The 25,695-nt window shown below is 52.1% G+C and overlaps 1 protein-coding gene across 1 annotated transcript; it reads left to right on the top strand.

Annotated features, from left to right (window-relative positions):
* Positions 1–25,627, top strand: CNGA3 (cyclic nucleotide gated channel subunit alpha 3). The gene is made up of 8 exons (XM_036262451.1): positions 1–101; positions 7,701–7,814; positions 10,397–10,576; positions 13,551–13,604; positions 19,258–19,320; positions 20,599–20,700; positions 21,779–21,885; positions 24,228–25,627. Exons 1-8 carry the CDS (start codon positions 1–3, stop codon positions 25,625–25,627), a joined length of 2,121 nt encoding a protein of 706 aa, XP_036118344.1.
* The last annotated feature ends 68 nt before the right edge of the window (positions 25,628–25,695 follow it).

The following is a 25,695-nucleotide window of genomic DNA, read 5'->3' as shown; positions in this document are numbered from 1 at the left end:
ATGGCCAAGATTAACACCCAATACTGCCACGCCCACCCGCCACGCCCGTGGGTCAGGACCACAGACAGAGATCTTGATCGCCTTGAAAACGGCCTCAGCAGGTGAGATGGACTTTTTTTTATTTTATGTCTTGAAAAAGTTATTCCCATGGCTGATCTATACTATGGGAGAAGAATGCCTTGCCCGTGGCCTACCACAGGTCAACTCCATTCTCCTCCTCACTGAATCCTCACAGCCCACACACACTGACATGGTTCTTGTTCTTGTTTTATAGATGTGGGAAAGTAAGCCTCAAAAAAGCTACATCGCCTTATTTTTTTATTTTTTAATCCTCACCTGAGGACATTTTTTAGATATTTTGTTCAGATAGAGTGGGAGGGGGAGAGAGAAAAAGAGAAACATCGACGTGAAAGGGACACATCGAGTGGCTGCCACCCACATGACCCATCCAGGGCCGGGGACAAACTGCAACCGAGGCACGCGCCCCTAGCGGGAACCGAACCCGGCTCTCTCCGGACTGCAGGCCAATGCTCTAACCGCTGAGCCAAACCAGCCAGGACAAGTTACATCACTTTAGGAAGTAACAAAATGAAGATTCAAATGAGGCAGATTCTGTTCTACTGTAGAAACATCTCCAAACTACCACACTATCCCAGGTAGACATCAAACATGCCCTGGACTGTCTGTGCACCAGCTGCTGTCCTGGGCGCTGGGGATGCCCTACCCGCACTGCCAGGGGCAGGCCAGGATTCATGCTGTGCGCAGGGCCTGTAGGGAGTGGGCTGGGCCAGCAAAGCCATGAGCTCCATCAGTGGCACCCCAACATACAGGGAAATCTGGGGTCCTGAGTTCTACTTCTGGCCTGACTGCTAACTTACTAGGGGACCTGGGAAAATTCACTTAACCTTTCCATGCCTCCGTTTCTTCAACTACAAAATGGAGCCGAATTCTTTTCCAAGTTCCTGATATACTAGTGAGGAAAAAGGAGAATGTCTATTTAGTGCAAGTGGATGTACATTAAAAAAATATTTTTTTTTCCTTTATTGATGTTAGAGAGAGAGGAACGGAGAGGGAGAGAGAGATAGAAACATTGATGACAGAGAACATCGATTGGCTGCCTCCTGCAGGTCCCCCACTGGGGATCTGGCCCACAACCTGGGCATGTGCCCTGACCGGGAATCGAACCAGCGACCTCTTGGTGCAGGGTCGACGCTCAACCCGTGAGCCACACCTGCCCGGCTGGACTTACATTTTTATGTTTCTTAAATTCTCAGTGAGTTGACTGAGTGGAACATGAGAAACTTTATTTCCAATATTTATGTTATTTTGGTCCTACATATATAACCCTGAAAACTTCTCCCTCCCACCATAACTGCGTATCATCTGCGTATCATCTGACGGCCGCAGCATGCAATGCCCGTCTCTCGCTCCCGCACCCCTGGCACTGGGCCCGCGTCCATCATGTCTCCTCACTCAGGGCACCTTTGTCTCTTCTCTGTCTCGGAATTTGGTTCCAGCTCCTTAACAAACTCTGCTAATAAGTGATGGACAATTTCCGAAGGGAGTGAGTTCCTATTGTTGAAAACGTATGTGGCCCTTGGACCTCGCCTTCTGGGATTCAGGCAAAGGGAGGAAAATCTCAATGCACCCCAACAGCGATTTATTCCCCCAACCGTTTTAGGGTGCTGGGGCCCTAGGAAATGTGAGATGCCTCGGGGGCATCAGAGATCTCCACCCTCCTAATTGCCGCCTCCAAACTGGCCTGTCAATACCTGTGTCCCCGCACTGGGGACTTACTCCCTTAGGGTAAGGCATTGCCCCTCATTTGAAAGGAAAAAGAATATTATTCGGACAGTTACCTGCTATTAATACTTTGGTATACATTAGTAGTTTCCTTATCATATCTGAATAATAAAACCCCTCCAAGGCGGGCTCTGAAGAAGTTTGGGGGAGGGGAGAAAAGGCCCGGCCCGGGCACAGTAGCGCAGTCAGGCTCTCTGGACAGCATCTGGCTCCTGGGCTCTTGGGCCCAATGGGAGGAGGACAGAGGCTGCCAGGATCAGGGAGAATTCAAAGCGAAAGGGAGCTTCCCCCCACTGCTCCCTTTCGCCTCGGGGCGGGGGGTTGGGGGGCACAGCCAGGGCTTCTCCTGGAGTTTGCCGACTCTCTGGGCCCAGGTGGTGCTGGGGCGCTTGCCCAGAATGGCTGCGTGACCAGACACTACCGTGGTCCAGCTCTGCCTGATTTGTCCTGGCTCGTCCTCGGCCGGTGGCCTGCGTGAGGCTGTTCAGGAGCACTCCTGAGGTCCCTGGAAGGGGAGCCTTTGCGAACGGAATTGCAGCTCACTGACACCTCGGGATGGGCCTCTGGGGGCGCATGCCGGGTTCACGGTCTCTCATGGTCGGTCAGCCACACAGGTCGGGGCTCGGAATCAATGCCCTTCAGTAGTGTTATTTGCTGTCTTCGTGGGTGAGAATGCCCTCCTCTGTCTCCCTGTCCCCTGTGCCCTGGCCAACACGATGGCTAACAGCACAGGTCAGACCGTTGACCTGAACAATGGCCGGAACTGACCAGCTCTGAAAAGACACGTAACCGCCCCAAGCCTCCGTTTCCTCATCTGCACAGTGCGCTAGTTCGTACCTCGGGGGCGCAGTGGGGCTCAAACGGGTCAGAGCTCCGGGCTCAGCGCCTGTGAACACTCACTGTCAGTCCCCTCCTGCGGGCCTTCTCTGGAATCCCAGGCGGGAAGCCTTCTCCTCCTCTGACCTCAGAGCCCCAGCTGTTCCGACATCTGGAACTGGCACTTTCCGGCCTGTGTCCCAGGCACGCTTTCCCAGCCTGACCACTAGCCAGGCCCCGCCGAGCCCCATCTGAGGCTTCGCCCAACTGCTCATTTGGAAAAAGCTTGTTGACAGATTAATACAGAACCCCTTGGAAATACTGCATGGGTTGCAAACGGAGAGAGAAAGCGTGCTCCTTTCATGGAAGAGAAGCTGTGATTTGTCTCATGGAGGCAGAAGTCGATTGACGGAGGGAAGTTTCCAGAATGGGTCCCATGACATCACCAAGGACTGAGAACCGTGTTCAGGCTGAGAGTGGAACTGTGGGGTCCAGGCCCCTCCCCTGCTCCCCAACGCTGCCCAGCATCTGTCTAGTCACAGACTAATTTTCCTGTAACATTTATTTGAACACAGGACTCTGGCACATACACAGACACATTTTAAAGTTTCAAATTACTGTCTTAGAGAGGAAATGGTATTTGAACAACCCCAGATCCTTGCCTTGAAATTCAAATCCTTTTAGAAAGCTGTAGGGAGAAATAATTGTGACTGTGTGTCCTTAACTATTAATTACTCTTTATCCTCAGTGATACCCAGAAGCTGTACTGAGGGCCTGTGTGTCGGGTGGCCCTTTGCTGAGCTCCCCCAACAGGGTGGACACCAGCGCCCCCCACCCCCACCCCAGCCCTGCCCACAGGTTTTCTACCTAAGCGGAGACACAGGTTTCTGTTTCTCTTTAAATCATTGGGGTCATTTTCCTGGTGAACTGTCATAAGGAAGAATGAAAACATTTTACTTGAACAAAAAAAATTAAATTTACTCCCTGAAAACACCAGAAATAAAAAGTCTTGAGTTTTTCTTTTCTATTTAGATCTGTTTAGTTGACTCCATGAAGAGCTGCCTGGTATATTTTTGAAGATGCTACAATAGGGAAAGACAGGTTCTGAGACAGAAAATTGCAGCTGGGACCAAGGACACCCCAGGTCCCAGCCCAATGTCCTGGGGCAGTTATTTCAGGTCAGCTTCGGGGCCTGAGGGTCTGTGTCCTGCAAAAGACACACCTTCTCCGTGTTGATCCATGAGCAGAGCCCCGGGCGGTTGTCAGCAAAGAAAACCATATTCAGCTGCTCCCCCAGCAGAAGGCAGGAAGGCAGTGGCTGCAGTTCCGGGCAAGTGCGGCCCCTGGCAGTGCGTGCTGATCACTTACGTTCCCAGGGGCCTGGAAGGAGGACAAGAAAAGTGAGAAATGGCGCTCTCCACTCTTGTTCTAAAAGGTCACTTCTGTTTACTTTCATGTGCCCAGTCACTGGAGGAAGGCACCAGATGCCCCACAGAGGGCAAAGTTAATTGCCACTTCCGGTTCTGATGAGAGTTGTGTCCTCTCTGAATGGCAGAGGAAACTACCTCAGGGACATCAGTTCCTTTTTATAAACAGATGTAGAAGATGAGCATTGCCCACTGGAAAGTACCTTGTCTTTCAAAAAAGGTCACTTCACTGTGTTGCACTCCTTGCTCTTGTTCTTGCTAATTACCTAGCTCGTGGCTTCTTCCTGCCACAGCTCCGTCACCACCTAGAGGTGGGAAGGCAGGTGGCTTCAGGGCTGTCCTGGCCTGATCTGCCATTTTGCAGAGACTAAGGCCCTGTCAAGTCTTTGTCCCGGCCCCTCAGCCAGCTCCAGGCAGGGCAGGTCCCCAGTCTCTCTTGCCTCTGAATTTCCCTGGGAAGTTCTAGGTCCCATTCTTTCATTGATTATCAGAAGTGTCTCCCCTAGTCTGGCCGGTGTGGCTCAGTGGCTGAGCATCGACCCTGCACCAAGAGGCTGCCAGTTCCATTTCCGGTCAGGGCACATGCCCAGGTTGTGGCCCGATCCCCAGTGGGGGGCATGCAGCCAATCGATGTTCTCTCTCATTGATGTTTCTTTCTCTCTCTCCTTCTCGCTTCCTCTTTCTTTAAAATCAATAAAGAAAAGAAAAAGTGTCTCCCTTTTCTCAGCACCTGTGTGTCCTGGGGGACTCAAAATGTCACCTCATTGATTTCCGCTCCTCTCTTCCCTGTCTCCCCTTCCATCTCAGAAGAGTAACTAATTGGGTTTACTGTTTAAATACTCCAGGCATTTAACAAGATAGAGAATCTGGCCCAGAAGAAATACATCAGAGTAGAAACCCAAGCATCAAAGACCAAGTGTGGAGATGCATGGGGAAGAAAGGCTCCCTTGGGTCCCCTGAACTTACGTTATGTGAGGTTCCCCCATTATTCACAGCTAAGTGTGCCCTTCTGGACTTGAGCCTGTGAATAACACTTAAATCAATATAAAATCACCATTTTTTTTTTCCTTTCTTTCCTTTCTGAAGACCAGAAACAAACTCAGGGAGGGTGAATGACCAGCCCACAGAACAGCTGGCTAAGGTGCGGGGAGGGACGCAACCTAGGCCTCTCGCTCTGCTGCCCCTGCTCGAGTGGGTGTCGTGGTCCAGGCCACTCCATAGCTCCACTGAGGCCAGCAGCCAGCCTGTTTTGAAATGGGGGTGGGTTCCCCCTTCTCACCAGCCCACAAGCACTGATGTCATGGGTATTGATTCCTTTGCTGCTAATGCAACTAAATCTGGTCTCAGGACTGCCCACATGATTTATAGAGACCAGGCTCAGCAGAAATGTTGGGCAGACTGCTCGGTGCCGAGAGCTCCCCGAGGAGCGGCTGGTGAGGACCAAACACCCCCACCCTTGAGATTGCCGCCAGACCCTCCAGCTGGCTGTCCTCACCTCCACCTGGTGCCTCCACCTCCCATCGCCATGTGCCAGCTGCTAGGATTCAGGGAGACAAGGCTCAACTTGTCCCCCTGCCTCCCCCCGGGACTGACCCGGTGCCTGCGAGTGTGCACTCCACCTTTGTAACATACAGGACATTAGAAGGGCAACTGCATTGTGGCTTCCGGACTGCAGCAGGGTATGGCAGGGCCTCCATATGTACAAGGGTGAGATGTGAGTGGTCCCCTGTGGTTACAGAGGTAGAGGCCAACGAGGTGGAAATAAAGAGCCATGCTCACCTGGTGCAGCCGGGCGGATCGCAGCCCTGTCTCTCGTCGCATGCCACAGGGTTCAGTCTCAGCATGGCCAGTTCGACTGCTCTAACTGGTACTGTATATGAAAACACAGAGGGCAGCTTCATGGCGTGCAGGCAAACAGGCTTTGAAGTGGGATGGAATACCATTCAAATCTCAGCTTTACCCCTGGCTGTGTGCCCTTGGGAAAGGTACTTAACCTCTCTGAACCTTGTTTTCCTCTCTTAGAGGGTTGTTATGTGGATTACATGATAACATGTATGTGGCTGACATGTTGTAAGCAGTCAGTAAATGTCGTACAGTCGTGTATGTGTTTGTGAATGAGATGGAGTTGGGGAAAAAGGCTATTCCACTGCATGCCAGACTCAGACAAATGGGAAGGTCCAGTACTTACTTCCAACAAATACATTGTACATGCAGCAGCCATGTTATAGGACTTTGGGTTTTGGCTGAGAGTAGTTGGGGGCACCGAGAGCACACGGACCCACAAGCCTACAAAGACCTCTGGCTTGGGTCCAGTAACAGCCGGATGGTCTTAGCCTCCCTGCTCAGTCGGGCAGGAACGCCTGAGCCTGCTCCCCGGAGAATGGCCGTGATGGGGAAGAGACAAACCTAATGAGGAGTGGAGGGGGAGCTGAGGGCTCCAGCCTGGAAAAGCAGCGCAGGTGTGAGAAATGTCCATCACAGAAGGTGGCCGTGGAGAAGAAGCAGGTGCCTGACTGTGTACTTCCAGCAGCAGAAAGTAGTCTTGATGCCGGGAGCTGAGGGAGGGGAGAGCCTGTTAGCAGTCAGGGCTGTGCAAAGATGGCCTGGACAGGACAAGGGGTGGTGGTGAGCTCCCCCTGCTGGAGATGGCAGGGATGCTGTGGGAAGGAGGAGGCGCCCCCAGTGGCTGGGATGAAGGACTCAGACATCTAATGGGCGGGCGGGGGAGGATGGAGCCTTTTTCCCTGACATTAATTCTTCCCTCCTCCTCCAGCCCTTACCACCTTGTTAAGAGGGCTGATTAGGTTGGGATCAGTCAGGAGATAGAATTCATTTGTCTTGCTTGGGCTCTTCAAGACTCCCCGAATGAGTGCAAATCCCTAGAGGCCAATACCTGGATAGCTTTTAATCAGGCTGATCAAACCTCAGCCCCAGGAGGTTTTATGTTTTTTATTTTATTTTTTTATCTTTATTGTTGAAAGTATTACAGATGTTCCACCCTTTTCCCCCCACTGACCCCCTCCCCGACCCACCCCTGTTCTGCTTTCCTCAAACTATTGTCTGTGTCCGCTGGTTATGCATACATGCATAGTTCTTTGGAGTGTTATGCTGAGTGAAATAAGCCAGTTAGAGAAAACCCCAGGAGGTTTTAAAAGAAAGGAAAATATTCCCTGGCAATTCCATAAACACCAGGGAAGGCCTCTTGAAGGAGGTGGCACTTGATCTTGCCTTAGAAGCTGGGATTTCACTAGGCAGAGGTGAGTTGGAACCACAACCCTCTTCTGGAATCACAGTGTGGAAGAGGCTGCTATGGCTCAGGTAGCAGCTCCGGGACCCCCCCCACACACACACACACACCCTCCCAGTGCTCTGACGAGGCCCCTCGGCGCGGGCTGGCCCCTCTTGCCGAGTCCATGGCAGCAGCGGGCCTCAAGCTACTTTCCTTGGTCAGGCTTGCTGGAGAGGAAAGGCCACAAGTGGCCTAAAAGCCAGCATCTGTGGCAGTGTGACCTGAAGTGGGGAGCCCCTGGGTCGAGAACCCGTGACAGCAGCTGTCCTCATTAAGCAGGGCATCTGGCCATCTCATTCCTGAGTGTGTCCAGGAGGTGCATGAGCTTGAAATCAATTTAGCCTGCTGCATATTTGATTTCCTAGGACCCACTCACCATACGAGGAGACAGCCTCAGGACTGCAGCAGGGGATCACCATGGAGACCAGAGGACAGACTGCATCCAGGCGAGGCTCCTTCACCGGACAGGAGCCTGCCAGGTAACTGATGGGTCTCAACCCTCACCTTGGGCAGGGGGAAACTGAAGCAGAAAGAAAGCAGATGCATCTCAGAAAGAAATGGTGGGTGGGGTGGGTTGAAGATTTGGAGAAAAAGAAGGCAGGAGCAGAACAGTCAGAAATCCGTCAGTGAGTAATTCTTTCTTGAGCTCAGAAAAGTCTAAGAAAAATTGCCTTTATCTGAAATTGCTTTAATAAAAAGTGATATTAATGCCCTGGCCAGTTTGACTCAGTGGTTGGAGTGTCAACCCATGGACCAGAGAGTCCCAGGTTCGGTTTCTACTAAGGGCACGTACCTCAGTTGCAGTTTTTTCCCCGCCCCGGTTGGGGTCGTGTGGGTGGCAACCAGTGGATTTGTCTCTCTCACATCAATGTTTCTCTCTCTCTCTTCCCCCCGGTCTCCCTCCCCTCTGTCTGAAGATAAATGCAAAAATGTCCTCAAGTGAGGATAAAATAAAGAAAAGTGATATTGAAAGACTTGCTCAATTCTGGAAGAATTCAGGGGGGAGAAAAAGCCAACCAAGGAAGATTCAGAAAAAAATCCAGCCAGCCTTGGAGACTGCTGGGCGGGTCACTGTAGAATGTGGGCAACAATAGCGGTGCTTCTAAAGCAGCCTCTGGCAGGTCCTCCCAGTGTAGCACGAGTCTTTGTAAAAGCGTTTGAAAGATTATCCAGGCTCTCTCTCCCTTCTGATGACATCTGTACTCGGGCTGCTAGCTCTGCCGCCTGGAGGAAATCATTGCACTTTCAAGTCTCATCTAGCAATGCCTCTAACTGTGCTGGCCCCATGGGGCTGTAGGGCTACGGGACAGCCAGGTGCAGACTCAACTCAAGGGTCCACTGATCTGGGCTCATTGCTTCCTTTCATCAATTCTTTTTTTAATCCTCACACGAGGATATGTTTATTGGTTTTTAGAGAGAGGAAAGGGAGAGAGAAACATCGATGTGAGAGAGAAACATTGATCAGTTGCCTCCCGGACACGCCCCCACCAAGGATGGAACCTGCAACCTGGACATGTGCCCTGCCTGGGAATCGAACTCACAACCTTTTGGTGTGCAGGACAATGCTCCAACCAACTGAGCTACCTGGCAGGGCACCGATTTTTTTTTTTTTTTTAACAATGCCATGGTCATTTTACATAATCACATGTTCTGCTTAAGATAATTGCAAAAAATTTGTTGATTCATTCTGTTTATTTTTTATTGTGGAGGATGCTGCCACTATTTATTTTGCTATCCTATTATAGCTGGACATTTAAGTGATTTCCAGTGTTTTTGTCTTACTAATGAAGTGCTGTCTTGGGGTTCATTAATTTCAAGGAAAAGAATGCCCTCCAACCAGCTCAAATGAAAAACCTGGGGCGGGCAGGGTGGGGCTGGGGGAAGGTAAGATACAGGCCACCTCAGGGAAACGGAGCTAGTGGGGCTCATGAGGACAGCTGGGGAGAGAGTATCTTCTCCCTCCCATTCTTTCCTGGAGTTTCAGGTCTTGGTGCTTTTTTCTGCGTGTCTTGCTTTCTGTCTTTCTGCTCACACGTCAGCAGGCACAAGCTGAAAATGGCCTTCACCATGTGATCTTGTGTTGAAACATCCAAGTGGCTTGAGTGACTGTGGTTCAGCTGTCCATCTCTGAGCCTGTTGGCTGAGGCTGGGAGGGGTGGTACAGTCTTGGTTTCACCTCTTGGGCGGAGGGAAGACGTGGAGGGGGGCAGGGTCCAGGGCAGACAAGTGGGGCTGGGAGGCACCTGACAGACTTCCACAGCAGTAGCTGTAAGCATTTGTTTCTGGGACATTTTCTTGCTTCAACTTATTCCCTTAGGGTAAGGTCACAAGAGTGCAATTAGGGTCAAAGTATGTGACAATCTGTGACTTTATCCCGGGTTGCTCAGAACTCTTTTACTGGGGACGGTGGTGTGCTCTGTCAGTGCCAAGTCAGGAAACCAGACAGACACAGACCCAGAGCTGAGCCTCTCCGCCCCTCCCCCCCGCCAGACCAGCGCAGGAGGCGGGGCTCCGGGAAGCTGCGGCTAAGACCCGCTGCGGAAGGGGCTGCGGTCTCAGGGCGTGAGGCCCGGTGGGGTCTGGCTCCAGGAGAAGGGGCAAAGCAAGGTGCCACGGAGTTTATGCACAAGCCTGGGGGAGAAAATGAGAGTTTGTATAAGAAACAATAATACAAAGGTTGGGGAAAGACTCTAAATTGTATTGAAGGGCTTGTTCCCTTAAACCGTGCTCTAAATTTTCACCATTTGGAAATTGTTAGTTTTATTTTTCTTTTCCGTTTCTGTGCTTACCAGTCATAACACAGAGTTCCACACGCAACAAAGGAGCAGTGAGCAGAAAGCTTGCTCATGTCCATTTACAGGCTCCTGCCTGTGCAGTCAAGGTGACAGGACAAGGCCGTAAAGAGAGCATGTCCTTGCAGAGGAAGCTGCGTTCGGGGCACAGGCCTCAGAGGAGACAGGAACAAAAGGCCCCAGCAGGCTGAGGTGCAACCTGAGTCCAGGACCCGGCAGGAGACAAGAGCTTTTCTCTTCCTCCTCTGTGCACTTCTCCGCCCTGCCAGGTGGTGGCGCCTCGTCGTCGCACTGCACGCGTGGGCTTCCAGGCATTTACACCACCAGGACCAGAGACCGGACTCCTTCCTGGAGCGTTTCCATGGAGCCGAGCTCAAGGAGGTGTCCAGCCAAGAAAGCAATGCCCAGTCCAACGTGGGCGGCCAAGAGCCAGCAGACAGAGAGAGGAGGTAGGAGCCGAAGGGGGGCTGGGCACCTGCACCAGACGGGCGGCAGGGGGGCGGGGGCTTCACGAGCTCGTCAGCTGTAAGCCGCTCCTTGAAGAAGGTTCCTGTCCTGGGGGAGCACCGAGTGCTCTGTCTGTCTCCGCCAAGTTCTACCCTGTACCCAGAGTCCCCAGCCTCAGGTGACCCCTGACCCCATCCTATTCAGAGCTCAGCTAGTGTCCCCTGGAACCGGTGCTCTCAGAAACACACGTGGGGGTGCTTACCTCACCCATCTCTGTCCACCGAACGACCCTCCTTCTAGACTGCACTGTAACCTACCTTGATACAAATCCACCTTATACCATGAGCCTCCGGGAGCACCTAAATGGTACCGTTTTATGCATAGAAATATATACGTTTTTCTGGGAAGAAGGTCCGCAGGTTGGTGAGCATTTTCAAGGGGAACCGTTCATGTTCCAGATCAGATTAAAAACCATGGGGAGGAGCACAAGATGGGGAGAGTGTTTGCCTTTTGATAGGAGAAAGGTTTACAGAACAAGAGTTCTGGGCATCTGTGGCCTGGCCCACTGCCCAACTGGGAGCTTGTGGCCAGTGCCTTCCGGGGCTGGACTGACATCACCACCCCACACCCCACACAGCCGCTACCTCTCTCCTCTCTTGTTCTTGGGACAGGCTCCCCAGCCTGTGGTCAGCGGGGAGACCATTGCGCCACCACTGGTTGAATCAATAGTCACTGAGCAGCAGAGGGTCTCTAGGACCCTAGAAGCTGTCGGAGGGATGACAGGTGAGACCAAGGGGTAGCGGACCCTCGCTCTGCCTCAGGAACATCTCTGAACCTGCCTTCTTAAAACAGGGCCTTGCAAGGCTTGTTTGGATGAATCCTCCAGGTGATGCCAAGATTTATAAGATGAGAAGGTGGAAATAAGCATGGTCACTGCAGAACAGACAGTCCCTATTTAACTGCTAGAGACGCCGCCGTGTGTTTCTGTCAAATGAGAAGCATCAGCTGCGCGCGTCTCAGATGGACTCACCGGGCCCCGGGCTGAGGTCACGATGCCTCCGCGGGAGCAGGACGGCTCTTCCTGCAGCTCCCATTTTACTTGTATGTTTGCGGGGTGGGGGTGGGGGTTATAGATATGCGGTAGATTGCAAAATGTACATGCATATTTGAGATAAAATACTACCGTTCAAAGCAGTTTCTTGCTCGTGACCACTTTAGGAGACCCACGTTCAGTGTTCTTGCTGGGGAAAGGTGTGAGGGCTGCTGACTGAGCTGGGGGCCCCTGGAGTAATGTTCTTGGGCTCCCGTTTTCACATGAGCATGGACTGCGAACCCTCCAGCTCCCTGGGCTGTGGGAAGGGGACCATGGAGGACCTGGGTGCTGGCCAGGACCTGTGCAGGGCACCCCAAATTCCCAGGGCCAGGCATCCCAGACCATGCAGGCCCCTCCTGCCGGCAAGGCCTGAGTGCTATCACCCCTGAGACAGAAGGACCAGGCTGGGGTGAGGGGTGTTGGCAACTAAAGAAAAAGGGGGGGGGGGGGCAAGAGAAGGACAGAGGGAGGAGAAGAGGCTTGCTCAACCCGATCAGTTCCTTTTGAGTCAGCAAAGACTTCTTCAGCTAAATTGATCAAATTATCTTCTCCACAACCTTAAACAGAAAGGAACATTAGACTGTCGATTTCCCAATGTGGCCAGAGGAGTGGAGGGTTGAGCTAGGACCTTATCAGGGCCGGGCTGACTATATCACAAATGCTTGGTCACTTTCGGGAAGGTTCAGAGTGAGTAGATGAATTCGATGGTGCAGGATGGTAGCTGATCATTTAGGGAGGCTTCCGGGGGGAGGAAGGCTTTGAATTTTTAAAGTAAGTCCCATTAGCAAAGCAAAGTGTTCGCAGAGACAGGTCTTAGTGCAGTGGTTTTGGGTTTGGGATTACCGGCAACATGGGCCACTGCGTCCATGGAGTCTCACCAGGAAGTGTTGCTCCCTGGGTTTTCAGATGGTTGGAACCAATCTCCAGATAATCCTGGGTGAGGAGAGAGACTTGGGCAGGGCAAGCAGAAGTCCCAAAATGGCATTTGGCTGGACAATCAGCATCATAGAAAGGGGCCCTGAGGGTCAGGCTGGGTGTTACTGGCCACTGGCTTTGGTCTCCAGGTCTATGAGTGTCTGCAGTGACCACGAACAGACAAGCCACCCTCTGCTCTGTGAGGCCCAGCTGGCTTCCTTACACCAGCTGTGCCCCACGTGTGCCCTGGCAGTTGACCACTTGGAGATAATACCTTTGACAGTGAAGTACTGTGTTAGTCAGCTTCAAAGAAATGTTTTGTTGGGTGCAAAACCAATTCCTCTGTCTACCAGGTTCTCAGGGGTGATCAGGGGTGGCAGGACCAGAAGTTTGAAGACGAATGTGAGGGCAGATGGTAGGAGAGAGACCACAAACTATCACAGTTCTTCCCACGGTCTATGTTCACCCTGCAAATTGGAAGTGATGTCTGTGACGGAGCTTCCGAGCAGGGTGCCCTTCCAAAGCCAGGCCTGTGCAGACAAGGGTAGCGCCTTGTCACTGCTGCTATGTCCACTGTGGTGTGTAAGACACGTGACCTGCCTTACCTGGGAGCACCTGAGGGCAGGTGCCGCCTTAGGCCCCTGGCTGTGCCCTTCATGCCACTTTCACGTGGTTAAACGGAGTGAAATGGAGATGAATCTGAGCCTGATGCTGGATGGAGTCACCTGGTTGATCCCCATTTATTCAGAAGCCTCCCTCTAGGCAACTGGTCACCCTCCCTTCCCCCAAGCCTTCTACCAGAGTGAACGAATCACAAAACATTTCAGTCCTTACAACCCTCTGTTCTTCATGCTGTGTGGAAAGGCCCAGAAGGTGGGGTAGGGGTGCTGGAATAACCACGTGGGGCAGATGGCCCCTGAATTGAAGCTGAGCTCATGTCCCCATGCTTCCTTCTCTCTGCCCTGCAGTGGCCGGCCCCTGGCCAGAAACAATGCCAACACCTGCAACAACGCGGAGAAGGAGTGAGTACCTCTGCTCCCGCAGAGCCTGCGCTTTCGTCCTCCCACAGATGCTCCAGCTTTGCCTCCCTCCTGAAATAGTCCTGCTTCCCCTCCTCTCAGAACACTGCCAGACCCTCTAGAATCCTGTTCCTTTCCATAGAATTCTATCCCCGTGGACAGTTGGGGGAGGGAGCTGGTCTGTATGACTTCTTGGAGCAAGTCATTTCTCTCTTTGTCTCAATTTCTCTCTACAGCAAGGGGGTGGGTGGGCTCGGCACTCTGAGCGTTAACACCCTCTGTTGCTGTGCACCTGAGCGCAGACCTGGACTGCCTGCGGAGCGGTGGGCCTTCTCCCTCGGAACCTCCAGCTCCTCTTAAAGGCCAGTTCAGCCAGTCTGGAGGGTGGAATCGGGGTAGTGGAAAGAAGAAATTTAAATCTTTCCAGAGCATGGTGACCTGCTGCAATTACGTTCTGTCACCAGATGCTGAGCCAGCAGATCAGTGTGACGTGTAATTATAGCAAATGCCAGCCAAGAGCCCACGGAGGACATGTGCAGGTGATCATACACGTGTGTTTGCACATGTGTTTGCACCATTCTCCTGCCTCCTTCACAGAGTACCGTGGGGAGAGAGAGTCTGGCATCTCAGTTGGAGCTGAGGGAAAAAACATCAATATCAGCAAGAAATGCCCATTTCTTGATTTCCAGGTGAAAGAGAAATGCACCAAGGCCTTTTTTGTTATTGCCCTTTGTCCCTTCGATAGAACATTTTTCCATCTCCCGCCATGAAATGTTGCGTTTTGTTTGCATACATTTGGACATCGAATCCAAAGGCCTGAATGCCAGCAATCAAGAAAAATGAAATTATTTCAGCTACAAAACAATAGCTATTGCAATAGGTGTTTATTTAAAGCCAGACCTGATATTAACCTCCGCTGAAACCTGGCATTGAACCCGCAGTCAGGTAAAGGCTTGGGGCCCTAGAAACCATGGACCGAGGCCCTGGGGTCTCTAGGCTTCTTTGTCCTGAGACTGGCGTGTGGGTGAGGAGGGAGGTGGATGGTGTTGGCTGCACTGAGCTCCTGTAAGTCTTCTCAGATGGTCTCATACAGTAGGTCCAACTGCAGCCAAGGACCAAGGGACAAAATTGGAGACTGTCCCAAACAGGGCCACCTAGCCACAGAGATACAGAAATAGTTCTTCCACTCTTCTGGCATTTTCACTTAGTCCCATGAGTCCTGACTCTCCCTCCATGATCAAACTGTTCCAGTCAAAATCAGTATCATTTTGCTGCTATGTGTGGGTCTTTGGGGTCAGTGCTAGATGGCTTTGGGGGCGCTGCTGAATGGCTCTGGGTCTTTCCTAGGCCCTCAGCAGATTGGTAGCCAGAGAGAAGGCCAAAGCCTTGTACTCAGGGGCCAAAATCCTGGACAAGGAAATCTGAACCTGGTGTAATGAAAACTTCCAGCAAGGCTCAGCATGGCCAATAAGCTTGTGGAAAGCGCCCTCTGCTGGTATCTTGGTGTTAAGACTTCAGTGGGGGACTTCGGGTCAAGCTGGTGTGTAGGTAAAGGCAGCACTCGCCTCCTCCCACAACCACATCAAAATTACAACTAAACTACAGAACAAACATCCTTCAGAACCGCCTGAAATTGAGCTGAATGGAAGTCCTACAGCTACGAAATTAAAGAAGTCACATGGAGACTGTTAGGAGGGGGAGAGATGCGGACAGGCTGGTCCTACATTTATGTGTGGCGGATAAAAATCAGAAGGACACCTGAGCTGGGAAGGTCCTCCCAGAGGACTGAGGGGTCCCCGTCCCACAGCAGGCACCCCGCTCAGGGTTCCAGTGCCAGGAAGAGAATCCCCATCACTTCTGGCTGGAAAAACCAGCGGGAACTGAGGCTGAGGGAGGCTGAGGCTTTTGGAGTCCCAGGCAGCTCCTCTTAAAAGGCCCACACGGACTTACTCGGACTCACTCCCTCTGGGCTCCAGCTTGAGGGAGGCAGCCTGAAAGGCACCAAAGACATACAGGGAAGAACTGAGCTGTTTGGCATCAAGGTGAGAGCTGGAGAGGCAGTGTTCTGCCGAACAGACATGCAGTCAGAGGCCGTTGTTCCTTTAGTGAGACCTTCCCCCATGGGACCAGCAGACGAGTGCCATATCTGGGACTCCCGCAACCTAGCTTATACTATTTGCCCGCCCTGGTAATTCCCTGAGGCCCTGCCCAACCCAGCTTCTGGGCCCACCCAAGCTGTTTCCAGAGGCTTTACCATAGGATTGGCCTGTTTTGGCTCCTGCTTCAGATTTTCCTAAATTGTCGTGAACAAGCAGCATCTGGTCTCAGCAACCCTACCTCTCACTAAGTGGCTCCAGGCAGGGCATTAGAAGCAGCCAGCTTTGGTTCACAGCTTGGCTTTGTCTGGGCACCTCCAAGCCCAGCGCAAGAAGCAGCCATCTGCAAATCACTTTGTAGCTTATGTCTGGTGGCCCCAGAACACAGTAGTGGCTGACCTTGCCCCAGAGCCAGCACACTCAGTGGACAGCATCAGACTATATCAAGACACCACCACCCAACCACCTCCACAAACGACATGCTCCAGGAGTGGACTCAGTGGGCACCAGAGCCCTGCTGAAATAAGTCTTGCTCTGTGTGGTGGACCCCTGCACAGTTTATTCTGCAAGGTAGTCAGAGGTGGGTGGTTAGTGGGCACAGCCAGTCCTCGCAGCTGATCAGCCTGAGTAAATCCCTCCCACTGACGTGCCAACAGCAATGAAGACTCAATTACAACAGAAGGGTGTACAGTCCACATGAGGGGTGTACCTTGAGGGCATAACAGGATGATCAGGGAGGCTGTGCCACTGGACCCAATAGGATACCTATTATAACAGGCCACCCTATGAAGCCTAGGAGACATAGCAACTCTACCTAATACATAGAAACAAACACAGGGAGGCATCCAAAATGAGGAGACAAAGAAACATGTCCCAAATGAAAGAATAAAACAAAACTCCAGGAAAAGGGACTAAACAAAATGGAAATAAGCAATCTAACAGATGCAGAGTTCAAAACACTGGTTATAAGGATGCTCAGTGAACTTACTGAGGACCTCAAGAGCATAAAAAAGGGCCAGTCAGAAATGAAGGATGCACTATCTGAAATAAAGAATAATTTACAGGGAATTGACAGTAGAGTAGATGAAGCTGAGAAGCAAATCATTGATTTGGAATAAGAAAGTAAAAAACACCCAATCAGAACAGCAAAAAAACAAAAAACAAAAAACAGAATTAAAAAAAAATGACAATAGTGTAAGGAGCCTCAGGGACAACTTCAAGTATACCAATATTCGCATCATGGGAGTGTCAGAATGAGAAGAGAGAGAGCAAGAAATTGAAAACTAATTTGAAAAAATAATGACAGAAAACTTCCCTAACTTGGTGAAGGAAACAGACATACAAGTCCAGGAAGCACAATGAGTCCCAAACAAGATAAACCTCAAGAGGTCCACACCAAGACACATCCTAATAAAAATGCAAAAGGTTAAAGACAAAGAGAGAATCTTAAAAGCAGCAAGAGAAAAGCAGTTAGTTACCTACAAGGGAGCTCCCATAAGACTGTCAGCCGATTTCTCAAAACAAATTTTGCAGGCCAGAAGGGAGTGGCAAGAAATATTCAAAGTGATGAAAAGCAAAGACCTACAACCAAGACTACTTTTTCCTGCAAAGCTGTCATTTAGAATCAGTGGACATATAGAGAGTTTCCCAGGAAAGAAAAAGCTAAAGGAGTTCTTTACCACCAAACCAGTATTTTATGAAATATTAAAGGGTCTTTTTGAAGAAGAAGAAGGAGAAGGAGAGGAAAAAGAAGAAGTAGAAGAAGACAATGACGACGAAGAAGAAAAATATGAACAATAATATGGCTAAAATCATATCTATCAACAATTGAATCTATTAACAAATAAACAAGCAGAACAGAAACAGACTAATAGATACAGAGAACCTTTTGTTGGTTGCCAGATGGAAGGGGGATTGGAGGGATAAGCAGAAAAGGAGAAGAGGTTAAGAAGTACAAATTGGTTGACTGATAAACCTCAAAGGGAAGGGGGGAATGGGCACAGGAAAAGATAAACCAAAGAACTTATATGCATATATACCTAACCATGGACACAGACAATAGTGTGGGGAAGGTAGGAAGGGTGTGGGAGTGGGGAGGAGGGAGTCAATGTGGGAAACATGGGGTACCAATGAAGGAGTCATTGGGGTATCTGTTATACTCTCAATAATAAAAATAAGTTTAAAGAAAAAAAGACTTCGGTGGCAGTGGCTATATTACCTTACAAAAGGGACTTTGTAGATGTGATTAGGTTTAAGGACCTTGAGATAGAAGACGATCCTGATCCTGGATTATCAGGGTGGCTCCTCTAATCACATGCCTTCTTCAAAGTAAGGAGCTTTTCTAGCTGCAGAGAACCAGGGAGATGGCATCTTGAAAAGAACTCAACTTGCTGTTTCTGGCTTTGACGATGGGAGATTTAAACCAAGGATGCAGCTAGCAACAAAATGAGGATACCAGTCCTGTAATGGCAAGGAATGGAATTCTGCCAGCAGTCCAATAAGCAGCAAACAGATTCTCCCCCGGAGTGTTCAGGAAGGGCCACAGCCCTGAGACTCCTTGATGTTAGCCTGGTAAGACCCATAGCACACTTCTGACTCACAGGTCTGCAAGATCACCTTGGGTGGTTTAAAGCCATGACGTTTGTGGCAACTTGTTCTGGTAGCAATACAAAACGAACACAGCTACTATTAAAAACTCTTGTGCAGTCTGTTTTGTAACAGCTAAACATCAGGACCATTCTCCCACGTCACTGAATGATCTTCAATGACATCTGAAGAGGCCTCTAGAATTCTACTGCCAATGATAACTCTCCTGTGTTGATGACTAGATTGCTTAGGAAATGCTGCATAGTCTGTATTGGTCTTTTTCAGTGGGTGTTTAATTAGCAGACATTTATTTCTCATCCAGAGCCTTCCTCCAGGGTGTGCAATAGGGTATTCGGGGAGCCTGCGGATGACTCTGGCCCTCACCAGGCAGCCAGTGAAGAAGTGGAAGGGATAGCTGCACTCGGGGACCTTCCTGTCGATGGTGGGGGGGCTGTTCCACCCCATCACCAGGCCACTCGAACTGTTCTCACCTGTGTAGAGCTTGCTCCCTGCCTGCCCCCAGCTCTCACCACGGCCAGGTTTTCATTTGATGCCACACCCTTTCCTTCGGAACAAAGCGCTTCATAGGTGACTTCCAAGAGTCTCCGTGGCTTTGGCACCCTAAAGTGTGGGTTTGGGATTATTTCCATGACCTCAAAATCTACAGTCTCAGCTGTTTGAGCCTTCCTAGGGGTTTCGAAAATGGGTCGGACATTGCTCGCACTGGCCTGGACCACTGGACACGGCAGTGGACACACGTGAGCCTCACTGGCTGGTTTACCTCGGCCTCAGGATTAATAGTAATTAGTAGTCGTATTATTATGAAATCAGTAACCTCCTTTCACCCACCCAATGTGCTAGAAATAGCCACTTCCTGCCCCACGGCCTCTCCTCCGCGTCACCCCAGCTCACCCCCTCCATGTGGCAGTGTCGTGCTGAGTGAAAGTTGCTTAATGTCACCCTGTATCACCCAGTGACAGGGCAAGGAAGGAGGGGAAAGAGAAAGGGGAAGAAGAGAGAGAGGAAAACTGCCTAAAGCAAGAGGAGCAAGTACTGAGGGAAGTGCTTCCAAAGGGGGTTCAGTGTTCACGTGGAGCCCGGCCCCTCTGGGGACCCAGGGCCTGGGACCCAGGTGACGCTATCAGGCCGCAGGGTGGCCCTGGTGAGGGCTGCGGAAGAGGAGTTGGTCCCAGGTGAGGGTCAGGCGTGAGATCCTGTGAAGGTCTCATCCCTCTGGGAGAGTCCTCGCCCGCTCCGGGACTCCAAGGGGGACTTACTGGGAGAGGGTGGTCTGCAGCCTCGGGGGGCAATTAGGGGCTGTCCTTGTGAACCCGTGCAACCCGCAGAATGCCATCCCCAGGCATTCTGTCTGCCCCACAAGTGCCGTCCACACAGCCCGGGTAAGCCGAGGCCTCTCCTGGGCACTTGAAAATACTGCAGTCACAAACCTTAATCCAGACCCAGGGATGATGAGTGTTGGAAACAGGCAAAATCCTATCGGTGAGCAAGTAATCTGGCTGAGTCCAGGTGGGGGCAGGAAGGCCCCGGGTCTCCTCCGGGACATGGAACAGACTTGGATGGGGGAAGAAGACACGTAGACACAAAGGAAAAGAATCTTCTGCACCGCTGTAAACTCTAGTCCTCAGAACATCCTGGACATGAAAACAAAAAACAGCCTCAGCCCCCTCTCCTCTCCGTGTTGCCCACATTGCCTAGGTGATGCCCAGGTTGGTGGTTTTAATGGAGAGGCAGGATCCAGATGCTTGGAAATGAGCCTTTAAAATATCTGTGCAAATGACATGAGCAAGGTGGAAAGTGTTCCCAAGGGAACGCCCCAGGCGCCCAAATCCTGTCCCTCACGGAGCTGCCTCAGCACCCGGGAGGGAGCCGTGTGTGAGTCGGCAGCTCCAGCCCTGGAGCATCTGGGTGGGCCCTGGGGGCCTGCATTTCACAGAGCTCCCAGAGGGCTCTGAGACTCCATCTGCAGCCCTCGGTGACGTCATGCTGCGGTTCCATCGCCGGCATCCTGAGGGCATGGAGGATGCCACGGGGCACGTGGGATGGCACCACCATGATCTTATAGTCCACGTGGCTTCCTGGGAAGCTGGGCTGGAGGGCGGGACTCCAGAGCCTGCCCTGCCTCTCAGCCTGTCTTCCCACGTAGGGACGCCCATGTGACCCTGGGACTGTCAGGACACTGCTGGGACAGCCTTCTCTCGAGCGTCTAGGGTTCGTAAGCTACGCCAGGGCTCTAAGACCCTCCAAAGCTGTGGTCTTTCAACAGCCTGCACTGTTTGTGGTGTCTGTGTTTCCAGAAAGGACACCGTTGTGGTGGACCCCTCCAGCAACGTGTACTACCGCTGGCTGAGCGTCATCGCCCTGCCGGTCTTCTACAACTGGTGCCTGCTGGTGTGCAGGTGAGGGGGGCCTCCCCGGGCTACGGGCAGGAGGCCAGCCATGCTGCAAGAACTCTGAGTCTCGCTCAAGAGCCCAGGCTCCTGGTCCCCTCTCGGTACCTTAGTTTCTCCATCTGTGAGGCGGTTCTGGAAGGGCACTCGGAAGCTCCGGCGGGGACCTGTGCTTAGGACCAGCAGCAAGGGTCCTGCTGGTACCTTGGAGCCTTAATTCTGTTGTAGGAGGAAGATTGGGGCAAGCCACCGCTATCTGAGGGCAGGGCGGGGGCAGGGCATTCCCTAGCAGCAGGGGGTGAGGGGCACTTTTCTCTGGCTATAAGCTGTGGACCGGGCATTCCCTGCTAGGGTGCAGGTGAGCTGCTGCTCTTCTGAGGGGAGGCAGGAGGCGCAGGGAGGGAGGCGGGAGAGCTTGGACCATTTCTAAGCCTGCAGGGCAGGTGTGCCTACTTCAAGGGGCTCTGCAGGGCCTTGGGGCTTTCCTGAGCCCGCCTGCAAGGCTAGGATGCAGGGGTGAGTGCTGCTCTCCTGGTGGGTGTTGGGGCCACCTGATCAGGCCACAGGACAGGGATGCAGAGACCCATGTCTCTCTGAGTGTAAATGGGGCTTTCGGGGTTATGTGACCGACAGGTGGCCTCTTGTCCTCTGAGGATAAGTGTCGGGTGAAAAGGGGAGAACTCGGGGCCTTCCCTAGCGCACCCTGGGACACAGGGGCAAGCTGCTGCTCTTTGGGGACAAGAGGTTATTTTTCAGGTATTGTCTGTACGAGAGATTGTGAACATAAAGATCTAAAAAGTAGAAAATATTACTGGTTTTTGTTAATCTCCGAGAAATTCTCGTATTTTTGACCCTGGAAAGGGCAGGTCCTCAGCCCCTTCACCTGACTCCACCAGTGAGGCCTAGAGAAACTGCCCCGGGGTCTCGGAACCTACTGCTCAGAAGCAACACGGCCCACTCTTTGGGGTCAGCCCAGGTCTTCTTAGCTATGTGACCTTGGGACAGAAAGCTTTTCAGGGTCTGGGTCTGGGGGATGGCATCGGGCACTGACCCTCCCCAGACACGGCTCCTTGTCGTGCTGATTCAGGGCCTGCTTTGATGAGCTGCAGTCTGAGCACCTGGTGCTGTGGCTGGTCCTGGACTACTCGGCGGACGTGCTCTATGGCGTGGATGTGCTGGTGCGCGCCCGGACAGGTGAGTGCGCCCCCGGCATCCTCGGGCCAGGCCACAGGCCCCACATCAGCAGGGGTCCCGGGGGCCACGAGCCATGTTCAGGGCGACCCAAATGGCAGGACCTCCCCCTGACCGCTGGAGACCAAGCAGGTCTGGGGAACCTGCTCTCGTGAGGGGGTTGGTGCCGCCTGAAGCTTCCTCTAGAATCACTCCCTGGACAGGACCCTGAACAGGGGTCATGACACCTGGGCTCTGGTCTCTCTTGTCCCAAAGAGCTGTGTGACCTTGTGCAGGCCGAGCTCTTTCTGAGCCGTATCCACAGCACCTGCACGTAGGAGAGCCACGCCATCATCTCGAGGCGCCCTGCAGCCCCGCCGCTGGACGCAGGCGCAGTTCGCCAGCCTCCTCGTGCACATCCAGAGGGCCCAGGACATGCTACTTGGCGTTCAGAGGCGTGTTCGGTAGGAGAGGTCAAATCTGCAGCAGGGCCTTCCTGCAGATCACCTCCGACTGCCAGCGGGGGCGAAGCCCCTCACGCCTCAGCCCCCCAGCCGTGCATCTTCGGGGCACCTTTTTCTAATTGGCACAAACACATCACATACACTAGTGGAGGCCCTGCTTGTGACTTCCAAGATCGTTTAACTAAACACTGTGCCGTAGTTGTTGTCGATGTAAACCCTGCTGGGTCACATCTGAGCTCTGCGGGGCTCAGATGGTCCAGACCACCCCGTTTCCTCAGTAGAGCTGCTGTGTGGGAGAGACATGCAGGCAGGACTCTCTTCGTCTGGCTGACTTAGAAACCGAGGCCCAGAGACCCGGGCGCCTGGCCCAAAGTCCACGGTCATTACCCAGCAGCCCACCTGCTTCCACATCAGTGACCAGCACCATAGCAGAAGACCTCGTGTACACAGCTTGAGGCTTGCACGCTGACTCAGCCAGTCCTGGGGCTCGGCCACTCCACAGTCACGTAAACCTACCAAGACACAAGAGCTCCTGGAGTAGCCCAACTCGTTGGGCCAACTGTCCCTGTTTCAGCCAAGTTCAGGAGCCGCGGTTACTCTGACTCAGACGTTGGCCCAGCCTCCTTGTGCTTCGGCTCCATTCCTGGCAGCCTCAGATCAACAGGAAGCTGGAGACGAGGAGGCAGCTGGGCACAGGCACCAGCTGGCTGTGGACTACGTTCCACTGCAAGGAGAGACTCCAACACTGAAGGAAGATGCGATAGGGAAGTACTGAGGAATCTCGAGGCACAAGGAGCGCCATGGAGTGATCCAGGTTCTCAATAACCTCAAGTGTAGCCAAAGAATGAAACGAGGAACAGGGGGCTGGGAAGCAGGGTGTCCCTAACATGTGACAACAAAATCGATGTCTTTTTCCCAGAGGGAGCAGTCCGACCTGCGTCTCCTTAGAGCGTGGCCCTGGACCAGCAGCAGCGTCCCTGCGCCTGCTGGCTGTGCCCGGGCCTAGCTTTGGGGCAGGCTCAGCGCTCTGTGTTTCACAGAGCCCGCAGGGTGCCTCGACGCTCACCAACATCTAAAAAGTGCTTGTTACATCATTCTCTCCACTTCTGTGCATGTTTAAAAACGTTTAAAAAAAAAAAATAGAAGAAGAAGAAGAAGAATGCAAGTCATGCTCCCTGGATTGATTTCACCAGTAATTATGCCTCATGACTCCCAATGTCCAGACCAGTCTGATTTTGGGGGAGTGAGTTTCAGGCTTCATATGTTTCAAAGCCCCTTGGACGACAGTAATGTGCAGCCAGGAAGGAGTATTGCCGCTTCCCTAGACCGTGTCTGCTCACGCCCCATTAGTGGTGAAATCAGCCAGCTAGGCCATGACCTGTGCTTCTACATTTTTTATTAATACTTTCATGCACAGAATCAGAGTGAGCATATTATGGATCTCCATGAACGCTCACCCAGCTTCAACAGTTATTAACATTTTGCTAATCTATTTCATCAACTGCCCCACCCCCTTTCTTGGCTGGAATATTTTAAAGCAAATCTCAGACAGTAGCCCTTTTACCACGTATCTCTAACTTTAAAAGACCCACTAAAATGTATAACTTCCATTTATGTTTAAAAATTTAATTATCATTTCTTTCTGTCTCTAATATGCAATCCATGTTCAAATGGACCCAATTAATCTATATTTTTAATTGAATAAAATTAATTACAACATCATAGACTAGTAAATATCAGAGTGTATTTTCTATAGTAACAGTAAGTGTGGTTTTTGACATGGTTTCTTTTATTAGTGTATAACTACATCTTTTGTAGTCATATTGTGAAGTATCTTTCTGTGGGCTGTGGTCAGAAAATACAGCCTCTTTGGTGCCCGAGTGACCTCTATCTCTTCTTTAGGCTTCCTCGAGCAAGGCTTGTTGGTCAGGGATACCCAGAGGCTGTGGCGGCATTACACAAAGACCTTGCACTTCAAGCTGGACGTGTTGTCCCTGGTCCCCACAGACCTGGCTTATTTTAAGCTGGGCATAAACTACCCAGAACTGAGATTCAACCGCCTACTGAAGTTTGCCCGGCTCTTTGAGTTCTTTGACCGCACAGAGACGAGGACCAGCTACCCCAACGTGTTCAGGATCGGGAACTTGGTTTTGTACATCCTCGTCATCATCCACTGGAATGCCTGCATCTACTTCGCCATTTCCAAGTTCATTGGTTTCGGGACAGATTCCTGGGTCTACCCAAACATCTCAAACCCAGAGTATGGGCGCCTCTCCAGGAAGTATGTTTACAGTCTCTACTGGTCCACCTTGACCCTGACCACCATCGGTGAGACCCCACCCCCTGTGAAAGACGAGGAGTACCTCTTTGTAGTCATAGACTTCCTGGTAGGTGTCCTGATTTTTGCCACCATCGTGGGCAACGTGGGCTCCATGATCTCAAACATGAACGCCTCCCGGGCTGAGTTCCAGGCCAAGATCGACGCCATCAAGCAGTACATGCAGTTCCGCAAGGTGACCAAGGACTTGGAGACACGGGTCATCCGGTGGTTCGACTACCTGTGGGCCAACCAGAAGACGGTAGATGAGAAGGAGGTGCTCAAGAGCCTCCCAGACAAGCTGAAGGCCGAGATCGCCATCAACGTGCACCTGGACACTCTGAAGAAAGTCCGCATCTTCCAGGACTGCGAGGCGGGGCTCCTGGTGGAGCTCGTGCTGAAGCTGCGGCCGGCAGTGTTCAGCCCTGGGGACTACATCTGCAAGAAGGGGGACATCGGGCGGGAGATGTACATCATCAAGGAGGGCAAGCTGGCCGTGGTGGCTGACGATGGGGTCACCCAGTTCGTGGTCCTCACTGATGGGAGTTACTTTGGGGAGATCAGCATCTTAAACATCAAGGGGAGCAAGTCAGGGAACCGCAGGACGGCCAACATCCGGAGCATTGGCTACTCGGACCTGTTCTGTCTGTCCAAGGATGACCTGATGGAGGCGCTCACTGAGTACCCTGACGCCAAGAAGGCCCTGGAGGAGAAGGGACGGCAGATTCTGATGAAGGACAACCTGATTGATGAGGACCTGGCCAAGGCCGAGGCAGACCCCAAGGACATCGAGGAGAAGGTGGAACACCTGGAGTCCTCCCTGGACACCCTCCAGACCAGGTTCGCACGGCTCCTGGCCGAGTACAGCACCACCCAGATGAAAGTGAAGCAGCGTCTCAGCCACCTGGAGAGCCAGGTGAAGCTCTGTGGGAGCAGCCCTCTGCCGGACCGGGGTGCTCTGGAACCAGAGACCGAACAACCGTGAAGATGCAGCGGTCTGTGCTGCTTCCCGGAGTCAGCCCACGTGGCCAGGGACGTGGCAAGGCTGCACTC

Source organism: Molossus molossus, unplaced genomic scaffold (genome assembly GCF_014108415.1).
Source record: "Molossus molossus isolate mMolMol1 unplaced genomic scaffold, mMolMol1.p scaffold_m16_p_15, whole genome shotgun sequence".
Taxonomy (NCBI): Eukaryota; Metazoa; Chordata; class Mammalia; order Chiroptera; family Molossidae; genus Molossus; species Molossus molossus.
The sequence above is the reverse complement of the archived record's forward strand: the minus strand, read 5'-3'. Positions and strand labels throughout refer to the sequence as shown.

Coding starts and splice junctions, on each gene's coding strand:
- CNGA3 (XM_036262451.1), top strand. CDS start 1: ATGGCCAAGATTAACACCCAATACTGCCACGCCCACCCGCCACGCCCG. Junction 19,321..20,598: donor AGAGAGGAAAACTGCCTAAA/GCAAGAGGAGCA, acceptor CTGTGTTTCCAG/AAAGGACACCGTTGTGGTGG. Junction 20,701..21,778: donor TGGTGCCTGCTGGTGTGCAG/GTGAGGGGGGCC, acceptor GTGCTGATTCAG/GGCCTGCTTTGATGAGCTGC.